This window comes from Leiobunum rupestre, chromosome 4 (assembly GCF_980474605.1).
Source record: "Leiobunum rupestre chromosome 4, qqLeiRupe1.1.hap1, whole genome shotgun sequence".
NCBI classification, from domain to species: Eukaryota; Metazoa; Arthropoda; class Arachnida; order Opiliones; family Sclerosomatidae; genus Leiobunum; species Leiobunum rupestre.
The window spans coordinates 46637637-46662609 of NC_143387.1; the positions used below are offsets into that span (position 1 = coordinate 46637637).

At 40.6% G+C, this 24973-nt stretch overlaps 1 protein-coding gene across 3 annotated transcripts in view; it reads left to right on the top strand.

Moving 5' to 3' along the window:
- trio (trio Rho guanine nucleotide exchange factor) overlaps positions 1 to 24973 on the top strand; it is a 146997-nt gene that overhangs the window by 110360 nt on the left and 11664 nt on the right. For all 3 annotated transcript variants that reach the window (XM_090172527.1, XM_090172529.1, XM_090172528.1), the window contains exons 32-33: positions 23554 to 23704; positions 24083 to 24215. In XM_090172527.1, the coding sequence (XP_090028653.1) occupies positions 23554 to 23704; positions 24083 to 24215 (284 nt within the window). The remainder of the gene's footprint in view (positions 1 to 23553; positions 23705 to 24082; positions 24216 to 24973) is intronic.

A 24973-nucleotide genomic window follows, 5' to 3' on the forward strand; every position in this document is an offset into this window, starting at 1 on the left:
TTTTTACCGAAATAATTTTGAGATTGCAGATGATATAACCGTAAAATTGATTTCGATAGATTCGTCCAAATCGAAAATCGCGTCGTCGTGTACCCTATTTTAGCTAAAATATCTTCGTAAAGTATATGGCCAAGAAAGGCTTAAATATCTAGCAATATACACAGGTATTTTCCTAAAGATATTGAATTAACTTTTGTAATCAGAGTATTCATTGACGGATGAGATATAAGAAAGAACGCTTTTAGAAAAATATATATAGCAATACAAATTTAGAGCTGTACATTTTCTTGCTTAAGTTTTAGATATATGAATTTTGGGATAAAAAAATAATCGCCCATGCCCCCACAGAAATGTTTTCCGATCGCCGCCGCTGCACCATACTACAATCAAGTTCCTTTTTCGGAAGTGAACTATTCTTAAAGCAGAAGTCTGCCAAAGATTTTAATTACCCGTTCCTTTCACGTAGGATGTCGGGGCATATTTTTACCATCATTTGTCGTTGGCAAAGAAATCCGTAGGACGATTCGTAGCTTGACATTCAATATTCGATGATCCCCGCACATTTCTTTGTTTCCGGGCGGACTGTACACTTGGAGAAAAAGGCACCGGATTAGAACCCTAGCTTTTTTCATCTTCGCAAAGAAGAGAAAAGCAAGACTTCTGCCTCCGCGCGCCCACTACTTCCGTTTTCGTAGAAGTATTTCCTCTCTCGAGACTCGCCATTTTTTTACATCTATCTCTCGGATGCCTGGAAATAAATGACTTTTAGGATCTCGCTGAAGCCTTCCCAAATTTAAGGTCGTGAAAGGTCAAACGCTAATTACAACTACTAAGCTCTTATAGGATTGGCGACTCGAGGGTATGCTCTCAAAGAATATAACGCTCTTTGAACGTATGACGTTAACTTTCGTATTTGATTTGTAATCACTCGTAGAGGGAATGTATTCGGTTTAACCTCCGTTTTCTTGATTCCGTAGAAAATTGTGGTAAAAATCTTCAAATCTATAATCCTAGAATTTCGATCCCATAGACTTTATGTAGAAAATCTTTCGAAAAAAATCCAGGATTTTGTAAAAATATACAAAATTGCGTAGCTAATAAGCGAGGGGCTGATCACTCCGCGTAATCGTTGAAGTCCCTGCCTTTGGCAGTGCTAATCTAAGCGTAGTCCGGTGTACAGACTTTCTAAGAGTGGTTAGCCCCTCGCTAATAAGGCAAATGTCCGACCCCTTTATTGGGGCCCACCGACCGGGGGGGCGATTCTGTAAGAAATCGAATGGGAATTCGATCTCGATACCCTATACCATGTCGAGATCGACTTCGACAATTTGCATTGATTTATGCTTATTCGAAATCTTTACCGAATACCATTCGTCGAGATCTCGAAGTTCGAAATGTAGTTTTCGATCGAAAATTTGATTTCGAATATTTACAGAATAGGTCCCCTGGCTCCGTCTAGCCTCGTCTCGGACCAAGGGGGTCTCGACCAAGAAGATGTTTGAAAAAATATCTGTACGAGTTAAAATTGGTGACGTCACCCAGATGAGCCTCCGTTGATTTTCAATACGATCTCATCTGGGTGACGTCACGATTTTACCTAGCAACGCAAAAGCCGTAATATTTTGATAAAAAACCATGCGATCGAGGCAACCTTATAGTTCCCTTTTTACGAACCTTGGTCGGACCACCTACCTTTTGGCAAGATCCGTAAGCCTATCCATCCTATTGGTTAATACGCTACAGGACACTGTACACTAGAAAGTATTTATTTTCGATACGACAACTTTTATTTGAGTAAATTTATCACTATCCCTTAATCGGTTATTTGAGTCTCAACTTGCGTCAACCGCCGTAGACTTAAGGCTGGTTTACACTAGGGCAAAAACGCCACAACGGTGACAGTCGACGCAAAAATATTGCACTAGGCCTAACGGGAAATTTTCGCGTCGACGTTCACCGTCGTGGCGTTTTTGCCCTAGTGAAAACCAACCTTATAAGATGTGAAAATGTCCCGTTGAATGACTAACCCCAGCAATCTCGCGTGCCATTAGCTTTCGAGTTCAGGTGTTTATCGCTCTAAATTGCCCAGTTTTTAACAACAATGTGAAATGGAAGACGGCTCGATCCTCCGGCCGAGAAGCCAAAGGCATTCCTTCCCATCCATCTCGCCGGCAAACGGGGGAAGACAGAGATCGGCATTTTATCAATGGCAGGATTTAGAGGCTGCTTTCCAGGACGGTTCCGTCACCTCCCCCTCCCCCCTCCCAGCCTTGTTTACGAGATTCGTTTCTTGACGTCACGAGTGACGTAATGGAATCCCAGGCAACAGGCGCGGAGCGTTTCCTCTTTTCGAGGCACGTGTAATGAGCCTTTCGCTCGCGCCGAATATAAGACAAATTGCGACGGCCTTTTGGCGCGCTAATGCAAAAAGTGGCCGCGGAACCAAATGGGAAGGTTTGACTCGTTCGGGAGGAAGTCCTTACTAGCGAGCCTTAAGTTTGTAGTTCGGTGTTGACGAACTGTCATGAGTTTCGTCGGTTGCGTTTGCCTGTCCAAATGGATCACGGCGGTTTGCGTTTCACCGACAGGTGAGTTTTAAGCGTGTTCCGAACGAGCGAGACGGTCACGGTTTATTTGGAAATTTCTGTTACCGTTCGTTTTGTGTTTTTTAAATAATTGTGTTGCTTTTATTATCCGGTTTTTGTTGTCTTCATTATCCGGTTTGTGTTGGCTTCATTTACCGGTTTGTGCTGGCTTTATTATCCGGTTTGTGTTGGCTTTATTATCCGGTTTGTGTTGGCTTTATTATCCGGTTTGTGTTGGCTTTATTATCCGGTTCGCGTTGGCTTTATTATCCGGTTCGTGTTGGCTTCATCACCCGGTTCGTGTTGGCTTCATCACCCGGTTCGTGTTGGCTTCATCACCCGGTTCGTGTTGGCTTCATCACCCGGTTCGTGTTGGCTTCATCACCCGGTTCGTGCTGCCACCATTATCCGGTTCGTGCTGCCACCATTATCCGGTTCGTGTTGCCACCATTATCCGGTTCGTGTTGCCACCATTATCCGGTTCGTGTTGCCACCATTATCCGGTTCGTGTTGCCACCATTATCCGTTTCGTGCTGCCACCATTATTTCGTTTCGTGCTGCCACCATTATCCGATTCGTGGTGGCTTCATCACCCGGTTCCTGTTGGCTTCATCACCCGGTTCCTGTTGGCTTCATTATCCGGTTTGTGTTGGCTTCATTATCCGGTTTGTGGTGGCTTCATTATCCGGTTTGTGGTGGCTTCATTATCCGGTTTGTGGTGGCTTCATTATCCGGTTTGTGGTGGCTTCATTACCGGTTTGTGTTGGCTTCATTATCCGGTTTGTGGTGGCTTCATTATCCGGTTTGTGGTGGCTTCATTATCCGGTTTGTGGTGGCTTCATTATCCGGTTTGTGGTGGCTTCATTACCGGTTTGTGTTGGCTTCATTACCGGTTTGTGTTGGCTTCATTATCCGGTTTGTGGTGGCTTCATTATCCGGTTTGTGGTGGCTTCATTACCCGGTTTGTGGTGGCTTCATTACCCGGTTTGTGTTGGCTTCATTACCCGGTTTGTGTTGGCTTCATTACCCGGTTTGTGGTGGCTTCATTATCCGGTTTGTGTTGCCACTATTATCATGAAAAGTATGAAGTATTATTTTAAGTTGTTTCACCGGATTGGTATTACGGGGTTTATTTAGAAATAATATCCGTCAATATATGTCGTGTGTTTTTTTTAAATAAACGCGTTAGTAATTGTTTTGGCATCATTATCCAGAAAACTATGGCGCGAAGAGCGTTATTTTAAGTAGTTTCACCGGGTTGGTATTATTCTATGGAAGTATCGCCTTGCCAAAAATTGAAAATAGTAAGAGATATTTTGTTTGTTTGGAGCCAAGCCAATGCGATAAAAAGCCGGGTTTTCTACAACACCCGAAGCAAACCCCCTTGTTTTTCAAACATTTTTCGCGGTAAAGAGAATCATAGTATCTCGGATATGACATTATGACGGCCTTGAAATCTGTCCTAAAAATAATGGGACGCGGGTACATTCGGTTTGGTCCACTTGAAAAAATCATGAAATCCACTTGAAAAAATCACGAAATCTCGGCGAAAATTAGATTCAAAAATCTCGATCAGTCCAAAAACCCAGAAATCAATTAGAAAATCAGTTTCTGATTTCTGAAATCATTTTGAGATCCCAAATTCCGTACCCAAAACTTGCTACTCCATACTGAATGCGCAGAAGTTAAAATTAAATTTAAAATGGTTATTTTAACATTTGAATTGAAAATAATATCGGTTAAAGTTATAATTAAATATTTAAATTAATTCGTCATAGTTTAAAATTAAAACTGGCATTCTGTCGGTGAAAAAATAGGTGATTCTACGCCCACTTTTTCGCATTTTCTACGGCCACCGTACTCCGTAGCTATAAAAGGGGGGGGGGGGGGGCGGTTTCGTTCGGCAGTTGGAAAATTGGAACTCTAAGAGGATCGATCGAGAAACAAGCGAGCGTCTTTTTGGGAGCTAAAAGTCGTTATCCGCGCATTTTGTTGGTTTTTGTTCCAAGGTTTGTCGGCGAAATATTATTTGAATGGAAGCGCGCTATCAAAAGAAGGCAAAACCAATCGATCCTTTTCCTCCGGCGAGGCGTGCACGCTCGATAAGCGCCTGCGCTGACCCGCAAAAGTCCGCAACCTCAAACGTCCTTCGCCTCTCGTTCTCTCTCTATACAGCCTCGACTTCCGCGGCTCTCTTTCCGAAACGTCCTCGAAGAGCCGACGGTTTCCTCTTCCCATTTCCCTGGGAAAACATTTTTATACGGAAACTTATAACTCGGCCTTTAGCTCTTTATTTAGCCCTCTTCAAAAATGCGCGTCATTTATATCGAGGAAGCCACGTGGACGGACTCGAACCGTCTTTACCTTTGGTTCAATCCCCTCTATTTTCAAATACACCCCTCGTTCGGATTAAAAGATACCTTCGGAAACGGACGAAAGGATCCGTCCCGAAAACGAGCCTTTGTTAGTGGAAATATCAGGCACGGGCTCCCGGAATTTCCCTTATCCCTGATTCGAAAATAAATTTCTTTGGAAAGTTGTCACAGTCGGTCGGTATAAATAAATTCGCTGTACTCGGAATAGTGTCGCGGCTTTTTGAACTTCACTGATAAAAACCGCGCAGCTGAGGCGCTTGTTTTCGAGTCAGACTTCGGAGAGTCGCTCTAAATTACGAGTCATTTCTTTTCTTCAATCAGATATACTTTTACGACAACGCGGCGCGAGACCGCGTGATTTGCTAATGACTTCTCCGCGGCGAATATCTCAATTACGCGCGCGCCACTCAACATCGCGACAATCAAGCTCTCGCGCGAGACGCGTTTTGGAGGCGTACTGTCCCTCGAGCTCTTTAAGTCGTATTGTTCCCGCGTTTTCCCGCTACGAGTAAAAATATATTCTGGTTAACTTGAGAGTACGCGACTACCATCGAAACTTGCCACGCCCGCCACAACCATACCCTCTGTTACCCCAATACCGAGTGAAGGGCAAAGATTACACTAGAGAAACGGTTTACACTAGAACAGGATTTTGGTTCGGGGGGGGGGGGGGGCACACCATTGAAAAAAGTAATGAAATTAAAATATATGTACGTACGACCACACGTTTCACCCTCCCCCCGGCTACACCACTGGAGAAAGTTCAAGGGGCGTACCTCGGAGGCAACATGGCGAACAGGATGGCGCCCACATATTATCCGAATATATTTTAGACGTAAGCTATCACGATATTTCGAAAACGGGTACAATTTGAATTTCCAAATACAGCCGAAAGAGACAGTTGGTTGAGGTAAAATTTATATATTCAATAAATATTTTAATCGCAAAAATTTCGGGACGTTTGTTAAGCGGGAAAATCTTTAAAGATTGGGCAGCTGCGAATACATGAGTGACTTTTAAATCGCTAAAATCGGACAGCAATTACAGTTGGCATCTGCTGTTGGAATTATTTATGAATTGCAACGTTCATTTCTTTACACTCTTTAGAATGTTTTAAAATTTTTATCATCTTGGCGGTGAACTATTCCGCTTCCTCGAAATGGCGGGCGAAAAACGCGTTCGAGCGAGTACGGCGCCGTTCCTTCGCGAAGTGTGTCCTGATTGACAACGGGCTCTCTCAACGACGCCGCGAAAAACGCCACGCCACTAAATTAAAACCTCAAATGTTTTTTTCGCGAGATGCGGAATAAAAGATGACAGCGGGCTGGGCCAATGACGCCTTGACGGAGACCCGCTTTCGGATTCACCCCATTAAGACGCCTCAACCGCGCTAACGAACGTACTATATCACGCCGCTCTACTCCTTTTTGAGAAGAAATCAATACGTTTCTTACTTTAGATCGCATCTTTCTTAATTATCTAGAAGCTCGTTACGGTGTAACACATTGCGTGAACTTCCTGAGAATGTATTTTTTCCATTCTAATTACTGGCACCTATAGGAGCAACAAACGCGAGGAGAACGCGGCTAGCCTTTAAACACGCTAACGCGGTGTTGTGTACAAATTTCATTGGACGAGCCTTTACGCTGAACGTTTTATGGAAAGGGGGAAGACAATTTCCGATTTATTCCCTTCCGATGGCAGCAGGCGCTAAAGCGTCTACCCAATGAATATTGTACACAAAAAGAAAGCACGACTACTGACGGGTTGCGTTCTCCTGTTGTGGGGTGCTGTGTTTGTTGCTCCTAGCTGGCACGAATGATAGCCGTGTATTGATTGCGTCAAAAGGAACTATTTGGAACTAAGTTGAGCCAAAGCAAACCATATTTGCCCTCTGTTTTCAAACTTAAAGGGAGTATAAACCTAGCGGGGGTAGGTCAACTTCTGTCAGTATTTGGAACGTGGTAGAACATCTTGCTACGAGGGTATATCTCCCAGCGATATTACTATACACCTCGTAACTAATATATAAAGATGAATGTTTGTCCGCTATAGGAATCTACAGTTTTCAACTTAGGTCGACCACATTTGGTATACTAGGCCAAAACTATTCGGTCACTTTGGGACGAAAAGAGTACACCTTTTACCCCAAACTACCAACTTCTTCTATACAATAACACCCAAACTGTATTTTGAAGTTGCTCGCTGTTTCCTAAAAATTACTCCTAAACTAGCGAATAGTTTTCGTCTATTATATCATGGTACCCTGTGGTTTTCGACGGTTACGGTCGGCAAAACTACTTTAATTAATTGAATTAATTTAATAATTAGGTATATCCGCTATATAAAAGATACTACACTTTGATCTTAGCCAAAAGAACGAGTTCCTTAGTTCCTTAGGCATACACACGAAAAAAGCTTAAATTATTGAAAAAAAAATTAAAAGCCTTCTACTATAGACACTAAACCGTATAATAAAAGGTAAATTATTATGTAGTCAACGTCATTAACCAGTTGGTTATATTGCGTACGGTGCCATGCGTGGAGACAGTTATTGCAGCGTTCTATTTTCGTGTTGAATGTGTCGTAGTTAACATTTTCATAAGAAGAGGTACTTTTCCTTATAATACAAATAGCCATATTTTCCCCGGAAAATACCGGGTACCCCAGCTAGTAGGATTATAAATTGGAATATTCTACTTCGTTCTAGACTGTTGCGCCACGAGTGGGTATCGATGGAAGCTTTACCTTCCGAGCAACAATTGTATGAGTTATTATTATCTTTAAAAAAGCCCCGCATGAAGCGATAACTCTACCCGAGGGGTAAGACACTCCGCGAACTCGGTGTACACTGCCGTACCTTTGACAGTGCTAAATGGAGCTCGCGAACTCTGAAAATATGTACCTTTAACAGTGCTAAATGCACGAACTCGGTGTACAGATTATCTGTACTGTCTTACCCCTCGATTTTACCATCCCCACCCATTCCCGTTGAAACAATATCGATTCGTGTCCTATTTACGTTAAAATATGTCTACCAACCATTCCCATTGCATTTCACAAACATTATATCATTCCCACCCATTACCTATCATTCTTTACCATTCCCGTAAATTCCCATTCCCGTTGAAACAATATCGATTTCAGTGGCGTAGCTAAGACCCGCGAGGCCCCCCCGCAAAACAATATTCGGAATTTTATCCGGTATCTAGTATATACTTTGATATGAAATTAGGGGGCCCCTAAAGCTCCGGGCCCCCCCCGCACTGCGGGGTCTGCGGGGGTCTTATCTACGCCACTGATCGATTTGCTTCCTTTTTCCGTTCAAATATATGTCTTCCAACCATAATAATAATAATAATCATCAGCTAGTGTAATACCCAAGACACCATCTTAGGCCTAAATCATCAAGCGACTTTTAAAGCCATTCCATTTGACAAACATTTTCTCATTCCCGCTCATTACCTACCATTCCCTAAAAAAGCATGGCGAGCATAGGGGAAATCCATTCCCGAACTCAGAATTAGCGAAACCAAGCCGAATGGACGTCGATAATTGAGGGCATTTCATTTCTAAGATTAAGAGCCAGTTCTCGGTAATTTTCTAAATAAAGATGCCGTTCTAGTTCTCCGCGCGTTATCGACTGCGAGCAAAAAACTCGCTGTATCTGTAATACACGAGCTCGCGGATTCGAGTTAATCCGCCCAACATTTGGCACAATTTCGAACGTCAAAAAAGTGGAGGACTCTTAGAAATCAAGTCGTCTCTTATAATTGTCGAGATAGAAACGTCGCCGAATAAGACTTATAAAATTGAGATCAGGGGCGCTATTCAGTGAAGAAATACTTTTAACGGGCTTCTCCCGTTAACTAAGCGCTTACGTTGGCTTCAGTGTCTAGGAATAACGGAATAGCCCGATTGATATTTAAATAATCCGAGACATTTTATCCTGGTAGTGGACAGTTTAATTAAATTTTGTAACGTACTTTAAAACCAAAAATATATTTATTTATACCTAGGGATAATTAAATGTTGAGGTATTTATGTACATCCAGGGATAATTAATAATTGGAGATTAGTTTTAGCGTTTCCATCTCAATGCACCCTACGATGTGCCAGCTAGGAGCAACAAACACAGCACCCCACACAAGGAGGACGCAACCCGTCAAAAGTCGCGCTTTATATTGCGTACATTTTTCATTGGTTAGACGCTTTAGCGCCTGCTGCCGTAGGAAGGGGAAAATTCGGAAATTGTCTCCCCCCCCCCTTTCCGTAAAACGTTCAGCGTAAAGGTTCGTCCAATGAAATTTGTACACAACACTGCGTTAGCGTGTTTAAAGGCTAGCTGCGTTCTCCTTGTGCTTGTTGCTCCTAGGTGCCAGTATGCTCCACAAGTTCAATCAAATCGACCTGGTATCGTATTCGCTCCCTAAACCATAAGTGTATAATATTGTGATATAAAGTGTTGACACTTCCTATTCTTCACATGCAAACGTTTTACTGAGAGCTATCCCCAATACAGACTGCATTACGGGCTTCGTCGCCGTTTTGCGTCCGCGTGTCATATACTAAGCCTTTTACAGCGCTAGGAGGATATTTTCTTCTTGTGATGACGTCACTCCGTTACTAGCTCTCAGTAAAATATTCCCCGAAGTGACAAACTTATGGAACAATATTATAGACTTATGCTAAACGTTTGAAGCCTAGCTCCCTCTCTCATGAAGGAGGTAAAACTAGACCACGGTGTCGTATCTCTCCCGAAGTATATATACTTACTTGTTTTAGTTTTGAAAACGAATTACGCTCGTTTTAATCGCTCCGGGGCGCTGGCTACTGGTCTTTACGCTTTTCAGCCGATCACGGACAATTTTTTGCGTTAGGGCTCTAACCGAATTACGAGTTTTATTGACAGCCGTATCGACCAGGTTTGAGCGTGATGTATCACGGGCGAGCGGCCGAGCCCAATTTCTCTTATCCCGTTTATGGTCATTAAAAATTCCCCAATCATTGCCATTAACCAAACTATAAAAGATTTATAAGATTGTTCTCTGTAATTAAGTCGGTAATACGAAATTATATTGATACTTAATTTTAAAAGGATTGAGGTTTATTTTATAGCTTCGTAATTTTTATTCGCGAACCTTCCAAGGATTTCGGGCTCTCTAATGTAGAACGCAATTTTCGAAACAAGTTGTCAGACCAAAACAACGCCTTTGATATTCGTGAAAGATTAGGAAATTTACCAACTAGAGGCAAACGTCTATAGTAAAAAACGCCGTAAAAGGAACTGATCTTTTACCTTTTTATTTTATTTGCTACTCAAATATTACATTTGTACCTGTATTTCCCAAATTAATTTTTCGATTAGTGTTTAAATTTTGAAGTTCACCCTAAGCCACGAAGGGGCATTTTAGCGATTTAGTCCCATTTCATATAAAGATATAAAAACGACATCATACGATTCTTCGAACTTCTAACCCATTTCATGTTAACCAAAACACTGCGATAAACCTACTACTTTAACATCTTAATATATGAAACTTAAAAGAGCTTGTTTTTTTAAAAGATTAAACATGCAATAATGTATTCAAATTTAATTTAATTTTTAATCTATTTTAACTTGTTTTTTTTTAAAGATTAAACATACAATAGAAATGTATTCAAATTTAATTTAATGCTATAAATAAATAACTTTATGAATTTTGGGTGAAGTGGGAATTGGGAGAAGGGGATTTGGGTAAAACGGTACCACTCTTATCTTTTGGGTAAAGTGGGAATTGGGAGAAATGGGTTTGGGTCAAATGGGAACATACCATTTTAGCAAATTCGCTATCAGTAAGGGAGGCAGATTTGACTCCGAACTTAGGCGACGTCAAATTGCCAATTATAACGTTGGCAGAATCGGCCGATTACAATGGGACATCACGTGAAAGACACTTTAATCGCTAAGAAGGTAATGAACCTATTTCATTTGTTCGGAAATTCCTTAAGTAGGATTTTGAAGTAGGCAGTTGCCGAGAAAACAGGAGCGCCTCTTTCGTTCGCTGCCATCAATCGAAGAAGGCTTCGCTTTGTATTGATCGGTCGCCAAAGGGTAAGGGAAACGGTCGGCCACCAACCGAGGAGGCGGAAGAATCCCCATTCTATATTCAACTTCTCCCTCGACCCGTCCCTCTCAATAAAAAGGGAATTAAACAAAAATTCCCCCCATTCCCGCCACTATACCTGCCGCTTCTCATCGAGGAATTCTAAAATACGCGAATTACCGTTGACGTTGGATCGTTATCAATCGTCAAATTTCGGCGCGTGAATTCGTCTTCGGAAGGGAAGGGGCCGAGTGATCCGTTACATAATTCCATCATCCCTGTACGGGTAAAAGCCAAAAGGAAAAAAAAAATAACGAAAAAACGGGGAGGGGTAGCCGCTATCGGTTTCGGTAACCCACGAACAAACATTACTTGGAAAGCGCTATATCCAAGAAGCCTAACGAAATTTTCGTACTCTCGGCGCGGTAGAAAAAAGCTGGAGCGAAAAGAGGGAAAAGATACGGCTATAAGAGCGTTTTCTATATTTCCGAGTCCACGAAGAAGAACCGCCAGTTTTAGGGAGAAAGACGAAAGGAGGTTTGGGGGGGGGGGCGACGTCGAAGACGGGTTTGGATAGCGCGAGCGGTCAAAGTGACTTCCCCCCCCCTCGAACCCAGCTGACGCGGCATCCACGGAGCGCTCGCTCTGGCTGCTCCGAAGCGCGTCCCGGAGAGCAGTGTCGGCGCACCAGCGTTTCCGCAGATCGCGCCTGTTCGTTCCGCCGTCCGAAGAGCCGTTTTCAGTCGGGTTCGCCTCATCTAATTACGCGAGTATCGTCTTAAGGGGTAAGGCCCGATGGATCGGCCCAAGCCGTTTTCGTCCTCCTCGAATTGAAGCGTCATTTCTGAGACTTCGCGACCGTTCACCGGCGGGATTATGCGTCGTTGCCATGACTAATTACGTTTTCAGCGCTTTACTTCCCGATCCGCTTTAGCGTGTGGACTATGGTGGCAGGAGCGCCGAGGACACCTCAGCGCGTTTCGAGGTGAGTTTTCTAACCCGTCTTCGTCCCATTCGACGTCTTAGACTCGACGGGATTCATTCGAAAATCGGCTCCGTTTTGTTTTGAAATGAAATCGCGCGAGCATGTTGCCTTACGAGGGTATATGTAGGCCTTTTTGTATCGTAATTCTCGCGAGAGGAACGCCCCCCCCCCTCCCTCCTCTGGCTATTGATTAGTTTAGAACTTGGCGGCATTGATTATTGGAAAACGCAAACGGATAAACAGATAATACGAAGACGCCGGCCGCCCGAGAGAGAGAACCTATTACGTCAGTCCCAGTCGGGCCCTATTTTAATTGGAACGACAATATTTAAAGAAGGGATCAATATTGCGATTAATTTTCAACATCTTACCGACGACAAGGCTAGGCGGCAGGGGAGGGGTTCGAAGGACGATGGCCGCCGACGTTCATTCCGGAAACTCTCGGCTACCGTTATTCGAACAAATCAATGTGAAATCGCGTTTAAATAAAGGATTCGTGGCCCTCTTTTCTTATTGTATGTATATGATATGTATTGTAACCGGAACCTGAAATTTATAAAAGGTATGACACACTTATTTCACTATACAAGCGTGTTATTCTGTTAACAGTTAATTACAGAATCTGTAATTAACTGTTAACGAAAACGTTACGATTGGGTCAGGCATTTTGTCATGAATATCACGGTAAAGTATTTGTTTTGTGGTCGGTTAATTCTACAATTATCGCGGATCAAATAAATTAGAAGATTAGATTAATTATTTGGAAGCTCTGATGTATTTCATTCTTTCATCGCTATTTCAAATGCAAGTACCAGTTCATATGTGAAATTGGCTGGTTTTAAGTTAAATGTCCCTCATGAGTGTGTCAGATCTGATTTAAGTGAGTACTTAATAGTTGAAAACTATTCGCCTGCTCTCAATAGTCCGGAGCCACGAAACTACCCACGTTTTCCATTCGGTCCTTGTACAGGTGTAGCGGCTCATATGGTTGCTCGGGAATATCTTGAACACCTCTGTGAAAACTCTGATTTCCATTGATTCCTCACATTTTTTTGTGATTTCCATGGATTCCTCACAATGTTATTGTGATTTCCATGGATTCCTCACAATGTTATTGTGATTTCCATGGATTCCTCACAATGTTATTGTGATTTCCATGGATTCCTCACAATGTTATTGTGATTTCCATGGATTCCTCACAGTGTTATTGTGATTTCCATGGATTCCTCACAATGTTATTGTGATTTCCATGGATTCCTCACAATGTTATTGTGATTTCCATGGATTCCTCACAATGTTATTGTGATTTCCATGGATTCCAAACAATGTTATTGTTGATCTCCATGGATTCCTCACAATGTTATTTTGATTTCCAAGGATTCCTCACAATGTTTCTGCAATGTCCATGGATTCCTCAAAATGTTTCTGCCATATCCGTTGATTTATCACAATGTTTCTGCAAATGTTCATTGATTTATCACAATGTTTCTGCCATGTTCATTGATTTATCACAATGTTTCTGCCATATCCATTGATTTATCACAATGTTTCTGCCATGTCCATTGATTTATCACAATGTTTCTGCCATGTCCATGGATTCCTCAAAATGCTTCTGCCATGTCCATGGATTCCTCAAAATGTTTCTGCCATGTCCATGGATTCCTCAAAATTTTTCTGCCATGTCCATTGATTTATCACAATGTTTCTGCCATGTCCATTGATTTATCACAATGTTTCTGCCATGTCCATTGATTTATCACAATGTTTCTGCCATGTTCATTGATTTATCAAATGTTTCTGCCGTGTCCATTGATTTATCACAATGTTTCTGCCATGTCCATTGATTTATCAAAATATTTCTGCCATGTCCATGGATTCCTCAAAATGTTTCTGCCATGTCCATGGATTCCTCAAAATTTTTCTGCCATGTCCATTGATTTATCACAATGTTTCTGCCATGTCCATTGATTTATCACAATGTTTCTGCCATGTCCATTGATTTATCACAATGTTTCTGCCATGTTCATTGATTTATCAAATGTTTCTGCCGTGTCCATTGATTTATCACAATGTTTCTGCCATGTCCATTGATTTATCAAAATATTTCTGCCATGTCCATTGTTAGGTCATCTCCAGTGGTTTTTTGAGGGAATTGCCCTACGAATTGTACCCCTGATTACTAGAGGGACTTACCCCTCGTCAGTGACAGATCAAAAGTAACCAACATCTTTATATTTAAACGAGCAATTAAAATTCTGGTTACACTAGAACGAAAATCGTTTTTTCCAGTACCGACCGGCGAAAGATTGGAGACAGTTAGGAGTCACGAAGTAGTAGTGTTTTGCGGATGAATATGGCCCGAGGTAATCTGATGTGGGTTAATAGCCTTTAGCAAACTATAGGTATTCCCGGTGGCGCGATTGTTTCGCGAAGGTTTTACGACGCGTTGCGGGAACGACGATTGATTAAGCCCGTATAGCGGAAGCCGTGATAGCCAATTGCTCCCCTTTCTAAGCGCCGCATTTAGCGCCACTGTTTATAACCGAATTTGGTCCCTCTCTGCCACCGGCTCTCCCCTTTCTTCGTTACCACCCGGGACCATCCCGAGTACAGCCGACTTCATTCTTGCCTTTCGTAATTAGGATTATTGATTTAGCGGCTACGCTCTTCGCGCGATTCTGGTCAATGCTGGATACGACTACCTTCCCGTCGAAAGCCTTTTTAGCACGGCTCACTAATTGGCGTTGTTTTACGAGTATATAAAGTCCAAATGTTAACATAAATGTAAAAGTCACCTTATTACGCGCGCGTGTTTATTTGTCCTTGAAAGTCGACTTTTTAGCTTGACCTTGACTTTAGTTATACGTGAGGGGTTGACCACTATCCGTAATCGGTGTACAAGCCTTTAGCTTGGACTGTACTAAAGTAATTACGTAATCGATTACAGACTTATCACTACCAAAGGCTGTACTCGTTGTAATCGGTGTACAGAATTTGAGTAAGTGGCTAGCCCCTCGGTTATACGCTTGACCTAGTTCGATTATTTCAGAAATTGTGATACGTCGCCATTGGTTTATAATAAATTTTCCGTTCATTTCTATTATATCCATATCCGAAAATTATCCGAATAAAAACTTATTTGTTGCGTATTAAATCGTATAATAGTCGCGAATAATATTCATAAATAAACAGTTAATCGAATTTTTTATGATTCATTGAAGTTTTGGAGGCTAATTTATCCGTTTCCCCGAGCTCTAGTGGACACTATAGGTGGCAGTTTTCCATAAAATCCTCCCCGACTGTTTTATCCCCGGCCGAACGTTGCTGCCAGAACATTGACAACCGCTTTGGCAGCAGGCTTGGAAATAAACGGTGGTCACTGGGTCAAAGACCAGTTTATTAATTGCTCGGACTAGTTTTTTTATTCAAAAGCTACGGGTTCACTGGTCCAGTGTCCAGATTATTAATTGAAAATTATCTACCGTATTATTAACCAACTAGTCTACGTGACCACTTAAATAATTCAAGAGTTGGGAGTCACTGGCCAAATAGACCAGTTTAGAAATAAACCTTATTTCCAAGCCTGTTTGGCAGTATAATGAAACAATGGTTTCAAGTCCAGTTGCTGTAGCACAAACTTTATATTTGACTTTGACGGGCAGTTTATGGAAACTAGGATCAATAAACACAGCACCCCACACAAGGAGAACGCAACCCGTCAAAAGTCGTGCATTTTATTGTGTACGTTTTTCATTGGTTAGACTCTTTAGCGCCTGCTGCCGTCGGAAGGGGAAAATTCGGAAATTGTCTTCCCCCTTTCCGAAAAACGCTTCATCCAATGAAATTTGTACACAACACTGCGTTAACTTGTTTAAAGGCTGGCTGCGTTCTCCTTGTGTTTGTGGCTCCTAGATGGAAACAACTATTGAAGAGTTTTAAATATCAAATTGTGATTGGTAATACAAATAACAATGGTGGTAAAGATTTCGTGGGTGTGTTTCTAAATCTTATATTGGTTCTTTTTGGCCTTTTTCTTCTTGGATATGTTTCAAATGAAAGTTATCCCAGTGTTCCCATTTGTAGTATCTGGAACTAAATATGTGTACTCTGGAAATGTTTCATAATAATCAGCTAGGCTAATACCCAAGGCACTACCCTAGGCCTAAGTCATCTAGTGACTTTTAATGGCTTTATTCCAGGTGGACGGGTTAAATTGCGTAGGGGGTTGTGGCAAGCCCTACACTCACTCTTATTGTTAAGGGATCAAACCCGGTTCCTCTTGCTGCGAGGCGAAAGTGCTAGCCACTCCGCCACCCCAGGAAGACCATGATCAAAGACTATATATACGCTTCTTTGACCATGATGGCCGTGATGATTCTCATAGAAACGGGTGTGGTTTACAGCGGAGATTTCGAAAAGGTAGACTCGGCTCCTAGTCGACATTAAGGGGAAGTAACAATTGTTCGAATTTCAAAAGTCCGAATTGGATTACAAATGTCCGAATCGTCATTTGTACGAATTGCAAAAAAAGTTTTGTTTCAATTGTGCGATTTTAAAGGTTATTAGTTTCATGTGTCCGAACGGGTTGTATCATTTGTCGGAATTCCGTTGGTAAAATAGCCTTTCGTTTATTTATGAAGAAATGGGTCAAATATAACCTTTGAGTTAGTGAACAAACACTAATATCTGCGGAAAGTAACACCGAATTGCGTGAAAATTAAGATGTGTAAAAATTAAAAATATTAAAAAAATTAAGCATTAATCACTTGTTACTAATAATATTTTCCTATCATGGTCGAATTGATTAGGTTAGGTATTATTTTAATTTCCTAACCTAACTCTAGAGATCGGACAATCGATCATTCGAACCTTTGAAATACAACTTGAACGACTAAATCCCCAACAAATGTACCGTAAAGTTTTTCGGACACATGAAACAGCGTTTCGGACAAATGAGCCATAATTTTCAAACAGGGTTGCCACACGTCAGGGAAGTCAGGGAATTTAAGAATGGACCTAAAAAGTCAGGGAATTTTTAGATATTGTAAAAAGTCAGGGAATTAAATTTTATCTTGGCACTTTTTTAAGGTTATTTTTTAGACCAGATCTATGACAAATTCCATGATTATCATTTATTTCCTTGAAAGTTTGGCTAATTTTTTCAACAATGCAATAACCTTTTTACTTAAATATAAGTCCATTTAAATTTATTAACTTCTGATAAATGACAAATATAAAATAAAAATTTGGTCTTAAAAAGTCAGGGAAAATCTCTTAAAATGGTCAGGGAAAACAGGGAATAGTCAGGGAATTTGAATCTCAAAATTTTGTGGCAACCCTGTCAAAGTCGGACAAATGATCATTCGGACATTTGAAACTCCATTCGGACGAATGAAATTCGAACAAATGTTCCCAAATCGTCATTAAGCCTCGTCTCGAATAGAAGTTTACTTACTACTTTTGTTCGTTTTGAACCGGTGTTCTCCCATACAACCAAATTCCCATTTGACCGAATCCATATATAGCCAATATAAATACGAAAATAGCACCAGGTTGGAGGGGTGTCATTCAACCTAATGAATTAATGTACGATATTTAAAAATAATAATAAGGTTAGCGGGGTAATATATAAATAAATAAATATTAGGCATGAGCTTATAAAAATTGATCCGTTGAGAATACAGAATGGGTTAGCTATATGTACAGGAAATTTTAATAATTCTATATGAGTTAGGGTTAGGTACTTGAAATTGTTGTGCAATGTGTAATTTTGGCTCAATGCATCGCGATTTTTAACCGCTAGCTTTCTAATTAATTTTAATTTAAATCAATTTTTACCTTTTTAATAATTTTTAATTTTTATGTGCCAGAAAACGTTGAATAAAATGATATTTAATTATTGCACATTAAAAGTTCCTCGTAAATTGAAATCCGCCAAAATTGTAGGATTCGATCGAATGGGAGGCAAGCTTTTTAACCATCTACGTGATTTCGTAAAGAACGTGACAAATTCCAATGTAGTAAGTGTGATAATTAATCGGGGTTTATTAAATTCATTTTCTTTAAGCGACGACAATGGATTTTTAAACATAACAAGTGTATACATATATAACGTTAAAAGGAACCACCTATGGACTGCAATGCAAAGGATGATAAAATTAGCGAATAAGTAGATTAGTCCATTATGAAAAGGGATTAAAAAGATAAACCTAAACAAATTTGAAAAAATTTAAAAACTTACAAATAGCTCGTACCGGTCTTCACCTGAAATTCCTAGAAAGGTCAGGGAATTTCAAAAAAAGGTTTGGCCTGTTTAAACCAAGTGATTTTTTTAAAAACCAATGGATTTTTTTTAAAAATTTGGTTTTTTAAATTAACTAAAACCAAAACTAAAACTTTGTTTGGGTCACGTGAGACTTGTAATAATACTCGGATTAATTTTTTAATTGATTGGTAATATGTATGCACGGTTAAACAAAAGTGAAAAAATAGATTAAAACTAAAATAAAGCAGTGTTTAAATAAAACTGAATTAAACCAAAAAAAAACCTGGTTAAAACCAAATAAACCGTTTATTTGGGTTTTTATTAAAAAACCGGTTTTTTCAACCTTGTTTCAAAATGACTCTAAACATTAGGGAATTTTAAGAACTAGTAATAAAAATATCCACATTTTGGCCTAAAATAATTCAGGGAAAACATCTGGAAATGGTTAAGGAAAACTTGTAAAAATCCGGGAATTATTATGACCTAGATAGATTTTATACCAAAACAAAATGGGAAAATGGAAATCAATTGTACACGCTAAGGAATGAGCGTTTGACGTGTAACCAGTATTATCGGCCGGAGATTGATTGCCTTTGATAGTTCTTAGGAAAATAAAATTTCGGTCCTTCGAAGAGTTCTAGTTACCCGAGAATTAAAATTCAACCGCTGAAAGCTTTTTAAAAAGCGAAATGTTGAAATCGACTTCTAACGACTGACGAAGTGGTCGATTAATATTGGACGCGGTCGGCACCTGATTCTCTCCTTTTTGTATTAATAATCGATAAACCCGAATGAGAGCGAAACCTTGATCTTGGAGAAATAATGATTCTTCACGACTTGCAAAATTTCCTTCACTTTTATCATATTTTTAAAATCTATAACCGTTAGGATGTATTACGTCCGGGAATGCCGCGGTAAATCTTACCGCCTTATCGTTCATTTTTTTAGGCGATGGTATCGTGGTAATGGCTTGTAGGATTTACCGCGCAAACTAGATAGAAACGCTTAAAAATTTTGCGGAAAAACCCTGATTATGTTATAAGTTGCATAGGTCTACTGTAACTTACGCGGTTATTTTTTATAATATATTTCGAGTTAGAATTATTTACTTGTAACTAGTTGAAATTCAAAAATGACGTCTTTGCCATGAATCAGAAGTAAATAAACCGAAGTTATCGAAATAGCGCGAAGAATCGGAGGGCGTTTTCCTTATGAAAATGATGAGAAAATCGAGTCAAATAAAAGCTAATTACCATCCCCGTCTTTTAACGCGATAAATTGCACTTGGAAGTTGGGAATTGTGGGTATAGCTATTTATATTTATAAAAAATGGTTTCTTAAAAACAAAAACGTTTTTTTCAGCCTAGGAGCGCGCAAAGTTTTAAATTCGAGGTCCAAATGTAACTTCATAATGAAAACGCCATCATGGAGATTATAGCAGTCTGATAACTTCGGTTCATTTACTTTTGGTTGAATACATTGTTGTTGAATATCTGTCAAATTATCAGTTCCAAACTTTTAACCCACGTAGATAAATAAACTTATGGACTCGGTTCTAGTTAGCGCCACGATATCACGATAAAGGAAATATTTCCATCTAAACATTCGTCGAATGTGAAAATCATTCTCCCTAACTATAAATAAATACATTCTTGGTTAGACCTTTTATCTTTAACCCGTAATCACTAACTTTTCCACGCGCGGGCAATGTATTTGGGTGGAAAATTTTATCTATTATCTCGGTAGGGGCGCTGGCGGGGGATGTAATTAAAAGAATGGTTGTGTAGTTTTTTTTATTCACTTATGACTCGGGTCCATTCATTTATTCGTCCAAGATATAACTGTGGGTTTTGAGGTTTTTTTATCTGGGAGAGGAAGGGTGGGGGGGGCGTGTTTCAGTTTTCTCTATTGTTCGGTTCAACGATCTAACTCGACCGTAATGAGCTACTTCGGCGGGTGGTCTTCTATTATCTTTTGCGCCCTACCCCGCTCGTTCCCCGGACATTTAATTTTCGTGTAGGGCTTTCGAGTGGTACCTCCCCGGACCGCTGACGTCGTGGTGTTACCTACGCGCTTCGTTAATTAATGGTTCGCGGCGCGTGTTATTTTACTTCGTCTCAATTTTAGGACGCGGAGACCACCTCGACCAAAGATTTGTTTATCGTATACACCCCTGCGGCTAAGAAAAATACGTTGGCTCCTGTTTATTTGTTTCGTACCTCCCTTTTATTAAAAAAAAAATATTGAATCGTACTGTCGTGTGATCGAAATATAACGAAGCAACAGTAAATATTTTATATATCAAATACACGATGTAACCTATTCATAAACGCGAAATTTTATTTTTTATACAGTGAGTTCTTAGTGATAGTATTGACAAACCAATATGATAAAGAGTTATTTTTATCAGTTGTTTTTTTTTACAGGCTGTACAAAAAAATTACATTCAAATATTCCATTTGCCGGTCAAATATTGTACCGTGACTCTTGTCAAGGTTTCATTTTGATAATCTTTTAAACACCTTATCCAACTCAAACGTCTTATCTTTGTCGCTATAAACGGGGCGCGCAGATTATTAATTGTCGAGTGACAAGAGAGGGTTTTTACCATAAATTCGGCAGCTCGAGCAGAATCAATGCTGGGCTTATCGACGAAAGGCCGCAAAAACAGCTTCGTTTTCTACGAAGGTAAAAACTCCATTTTTCAATTCTTTACGATCGCGACTGTAGCGGTTAAACCGAGAGCTTTTCTTACTAATAGTTGAAGCGTTATCCGCATTTGTGGCTGTTTTTATATCGTTCTAACTCTTAAAAACCCGCCGGCGCTCGAGTTTTTTCGAGCAGCTTAAAGCTACTTGGGTCGGACTCTTAAAAGCCCGGGCAGAAATCCAAGTATTCCATCTCTCTCTCTCTGCTCTTCTGTGCAAATCTCGAATCCCTTCTTCTCGACGTAGCGGATTTGCGCGCGCGGGTCTCTGTTTTCGGGTCCTCCCGCGTCGGCCGTAGATATTCTTATCTCGGAGCTTTAATAATAAACTGTCCCACTCGAAACCGCGGCGCGACGCCCACGCGCGCGCCATTGTCCAAACAAACGATGTATAAAGGCGCTACAGTGTCATCTCGAACGGTTGATTATGTTTTCATTGCGCTTATGTAAGTTGTTATCGTGTTTATGGGCTTCGCTCGCGGAGATTGCCGATTGTTGGCCGACCGGACGCGTGACGACGAAAAAGCAACGCCGCACCCGAGTTGCCATTTTTTCGCGACACCGAAGTCTCCGGATTATTATTTTACGCGCGGTAAAAAATAATTCAATATTTGGGGTTTTTTACTTTTTGGAGTACGGTGTTCAATTTCTAGTGTTCGGCATCTTGCCAAGGATTTCGCTTTATAATTTCGAACCGGACAAGGATCAAGTACTTTCTTTACCGAGTGACCCGCTCGAGTAGGTGCGGGATTGTAGGTATATTATTGTCTTTTTTTGTTTCAAAGATTAATTTGTAATATTCTTAAATGTAAGCTTCAATTCAATCGTTTTACCATAAAACTATAGCGTAGCAAGTGGCATCATATTACGTTTTTTTTTTCTTCGATAAATTTTTGAAGTTTATCCCTCGTTATATTTAGGAGCAACAAACGCAAGGAGAACGCGGCTAGCCTTTAAACACGCAGTGTTGCGTACAAATTTCATTGCACGAATCTTTAGGCTGAACGTTTTAGACAATTTCCGAATTTTCCCCTTCCGACAGCAGCAGGCGCTAAAGCGTCTAACCAAAGAAAATTGTACGCGAGAAAATGCGCGACTTTTGACGGGTTGCGTTCTCCTTGTGTGGGGTGCCGCGTTTGTTGCTCCTAGGTTATATTAACGACAATTTGGGGGTAAATACGTCCTTAAACCATTTGGCACCGAGCGTCGAGGAAGATGGTTAAATTAAGATTGTCGAGTGAGATCCCGCGTACGCGTGCGGTGTCATTTTACTCAATGAACTTCCCTCAAGGTGGTTTATCGCGATATCAAATCGAGGCCCGGAGTAGGCCATTCGACGTTCGCCGCCTCGACCGCCGTTGCCGGTATTTCCAGATGGTTCTTCTCGCTTATTGAACGGGGAGAAAGATTACGATTTAGCGGTGTTTAATCCGCGTCGTATATTCCTAGATGTGCCAAATCCTTTTCTAATCAGATTTGGAACGAAACCGGCTTAAAGGGGCGCGACGTGTGGTGTCCCAACTTTTGAACAATCAATCTTAAATTTCGGGATGGCGGGCTTCCGTTCCGATCTCGAGATTTCGTTGATTGAAAAGCGCGCGGATAATTTAACACTGTGTCAGCTTCTCCGTTTGTCGTTGATAAGACGTTTCATTATAGTGGACGGTGAAAATTCGGGTTAATTATAGAGATTTTCTAAGATATTAGACATCGACACATTTCTGCGATTCTGACAGCTCTCGCCCAGACTAATTATACTCTTCGTGAATTCGTCAAAACTGGGAATATTGAGTCGTTTCAATAACGGACGAATGCCGGTTATTTTAAGAACGTTGACCCTTTCGAGGTTAAAGGAAGTAGTACGTACCATGTCTGAATTAAGATGTTTTTGGTTAACGTGCCTTTTCGTAATCCGCGTGCTATTGAAAGTCGAAAACGCGTAGTGTATAAAACCTGATGTACTAAAATAAATTATTTTTATTTAAAAAATAAACTTTGGTTTGCTAAACCCGGTTTAACAGAGCGATTTAAACTTTTTAGCGGATGTACGACCCGAAGTTACGACTTATTCTCAAGGTTTTTTTGTTGATCATTGTTTCGGAATATTGTTGATCGCGTATTAACTTAAAAATTAAGGAATTGCGAAACAGTAAAGAACTAAATACTATGTTCAGAATGAAAATTAAAAGATACATTTAGTAATGGCAGTTCTACGTCACGCGACGTCACCCGTGCTTTTTCCTATTCATAAAAAATTCGCGCCCACAATGGCGGCCATTGCCAAAGCTACGGAGTGCTACTACTCTATATATAGTGTATCGTGTCTTAACGGGGCCAAACCAAATGTTGGTCCCGCGTGTGTTGACTAAATGTTTTAGACATAGTCTCAGTTGCTGGCTCTTTTTTACGTTCTGGCATTAAGAAAAATAATTTTTATATCTCGGGGGAAAGGCTTGGATTCTATTAAGTTTGTTTTTCCGAAGTGTGACCGCAATTAGCGAAGATGCTTGAAATAAAATGTATCCCGCTAATGTCGTACTTCTCCATCAGATGCAGCGGCGGCAGGCTCTGGTGAGTCTGGTCTGGGTTCATCCAGTTCCTACCCTCTCGGAAGTGGTCCAGCGGGCTTGGCGCAGTCATCAGCGGCAGCCGCATCCACCCACTCAGTCTCGCCGGCTAACAAACGCAGAGGGACTTTCAGGTTGGTGTGAAACAAATAAGCGCCCGTGTCCGAAATTCAGATACTTTTTGGCGGATAATGTTAAATACGGTTCCTTATCTCGTAGTGATTGTAAAATCTGTTCGCTTATCGTTAGGAAATTATACGTCTCGATGCTTTTATGATGTTCAAATTGTTATCGCTCTAGTTGAAAAATGATTGCGAAAAGCGTTGATACGTTTCGATAATAGATCGCTATCCAAGTGACATTAAAGCTTTTGGTCTCATTCGCGATTTTACGTATTCAGGTGCCGTAGACTCTTGTTGGGAAAATATCAGACGCAGTATCTGTTTTGGAAATCTTTAATGCCGACAATTACCTTTTTTTTCTGGAAAATTAATTTATTTTTTGATTATCAGGAAGTGGTTGTCGAATCCCGTGCGCAAGTTGAGCCATGGCAGGCTGGAGAGGGCGGCCAGTGAAGCAGCCAAGTCCAGCCCCAAAAAGACACCCTCCACCGCACCTCCAACCACCGTTCCGCCCACTTGGAAGGTTAGTGTTACCGTATTAAATAAATTCAAGTTTACGAAATATTATTCAAAACCTAGACTTAATTTATTGCCAGTACGCCCTCTTTTTAAGTTTAAATATTCGTAGCATTTATCGGCAATTTTGCGCGTATCGAGTCCTTATAGTGGTTTTTCCCTTCATAGATGGTGAATTTTAAAATCCTAATATAGGCACGTTAAATAAAACGTTGGTTCTTATAATATACTAGCGTATTTCGAGAGGAAATAACGAAGAAATAACTTTTCCCAGAATTAGGAAATTTCGCCATCATTTAAGGCTTAGGCTGTACTGTAATAAATGGTGTACAAGTGTAAAAACCGTACGCGATTCGCGGTGAATGTTTATTAGAGATAGACGTATAACGCGGTTTCAAAATGTGTGTTGGTTTGATAGCTCGATGGTAGACGTTGTCGTAGGAAATCGGCCCACTTTAACTTCCGAAACCAAACCAGGGTTCGTACGGAATCTGGATAAGTCAGGGATTCTCAAATTAGGGGGAAAAGTCGGGGATTTAAATAATATCTGAATAAGTCCGGGATTTTCTTAGTCAACAAACTCTGCATCGCAGAGAACAATTAAGGAGAAAGAGAGAGAGACTCAGAATGCTGTTATAAAATAATTTTGTGATGTTTAAAAAAAAATTGTTTCACTTTGTATTTTACCTATGAAAAATTGGCAGGAATATTACCAAAAAGATCAGGGATATTGCCAAAAAATGGTAAGGGATAACCTGACTAAGT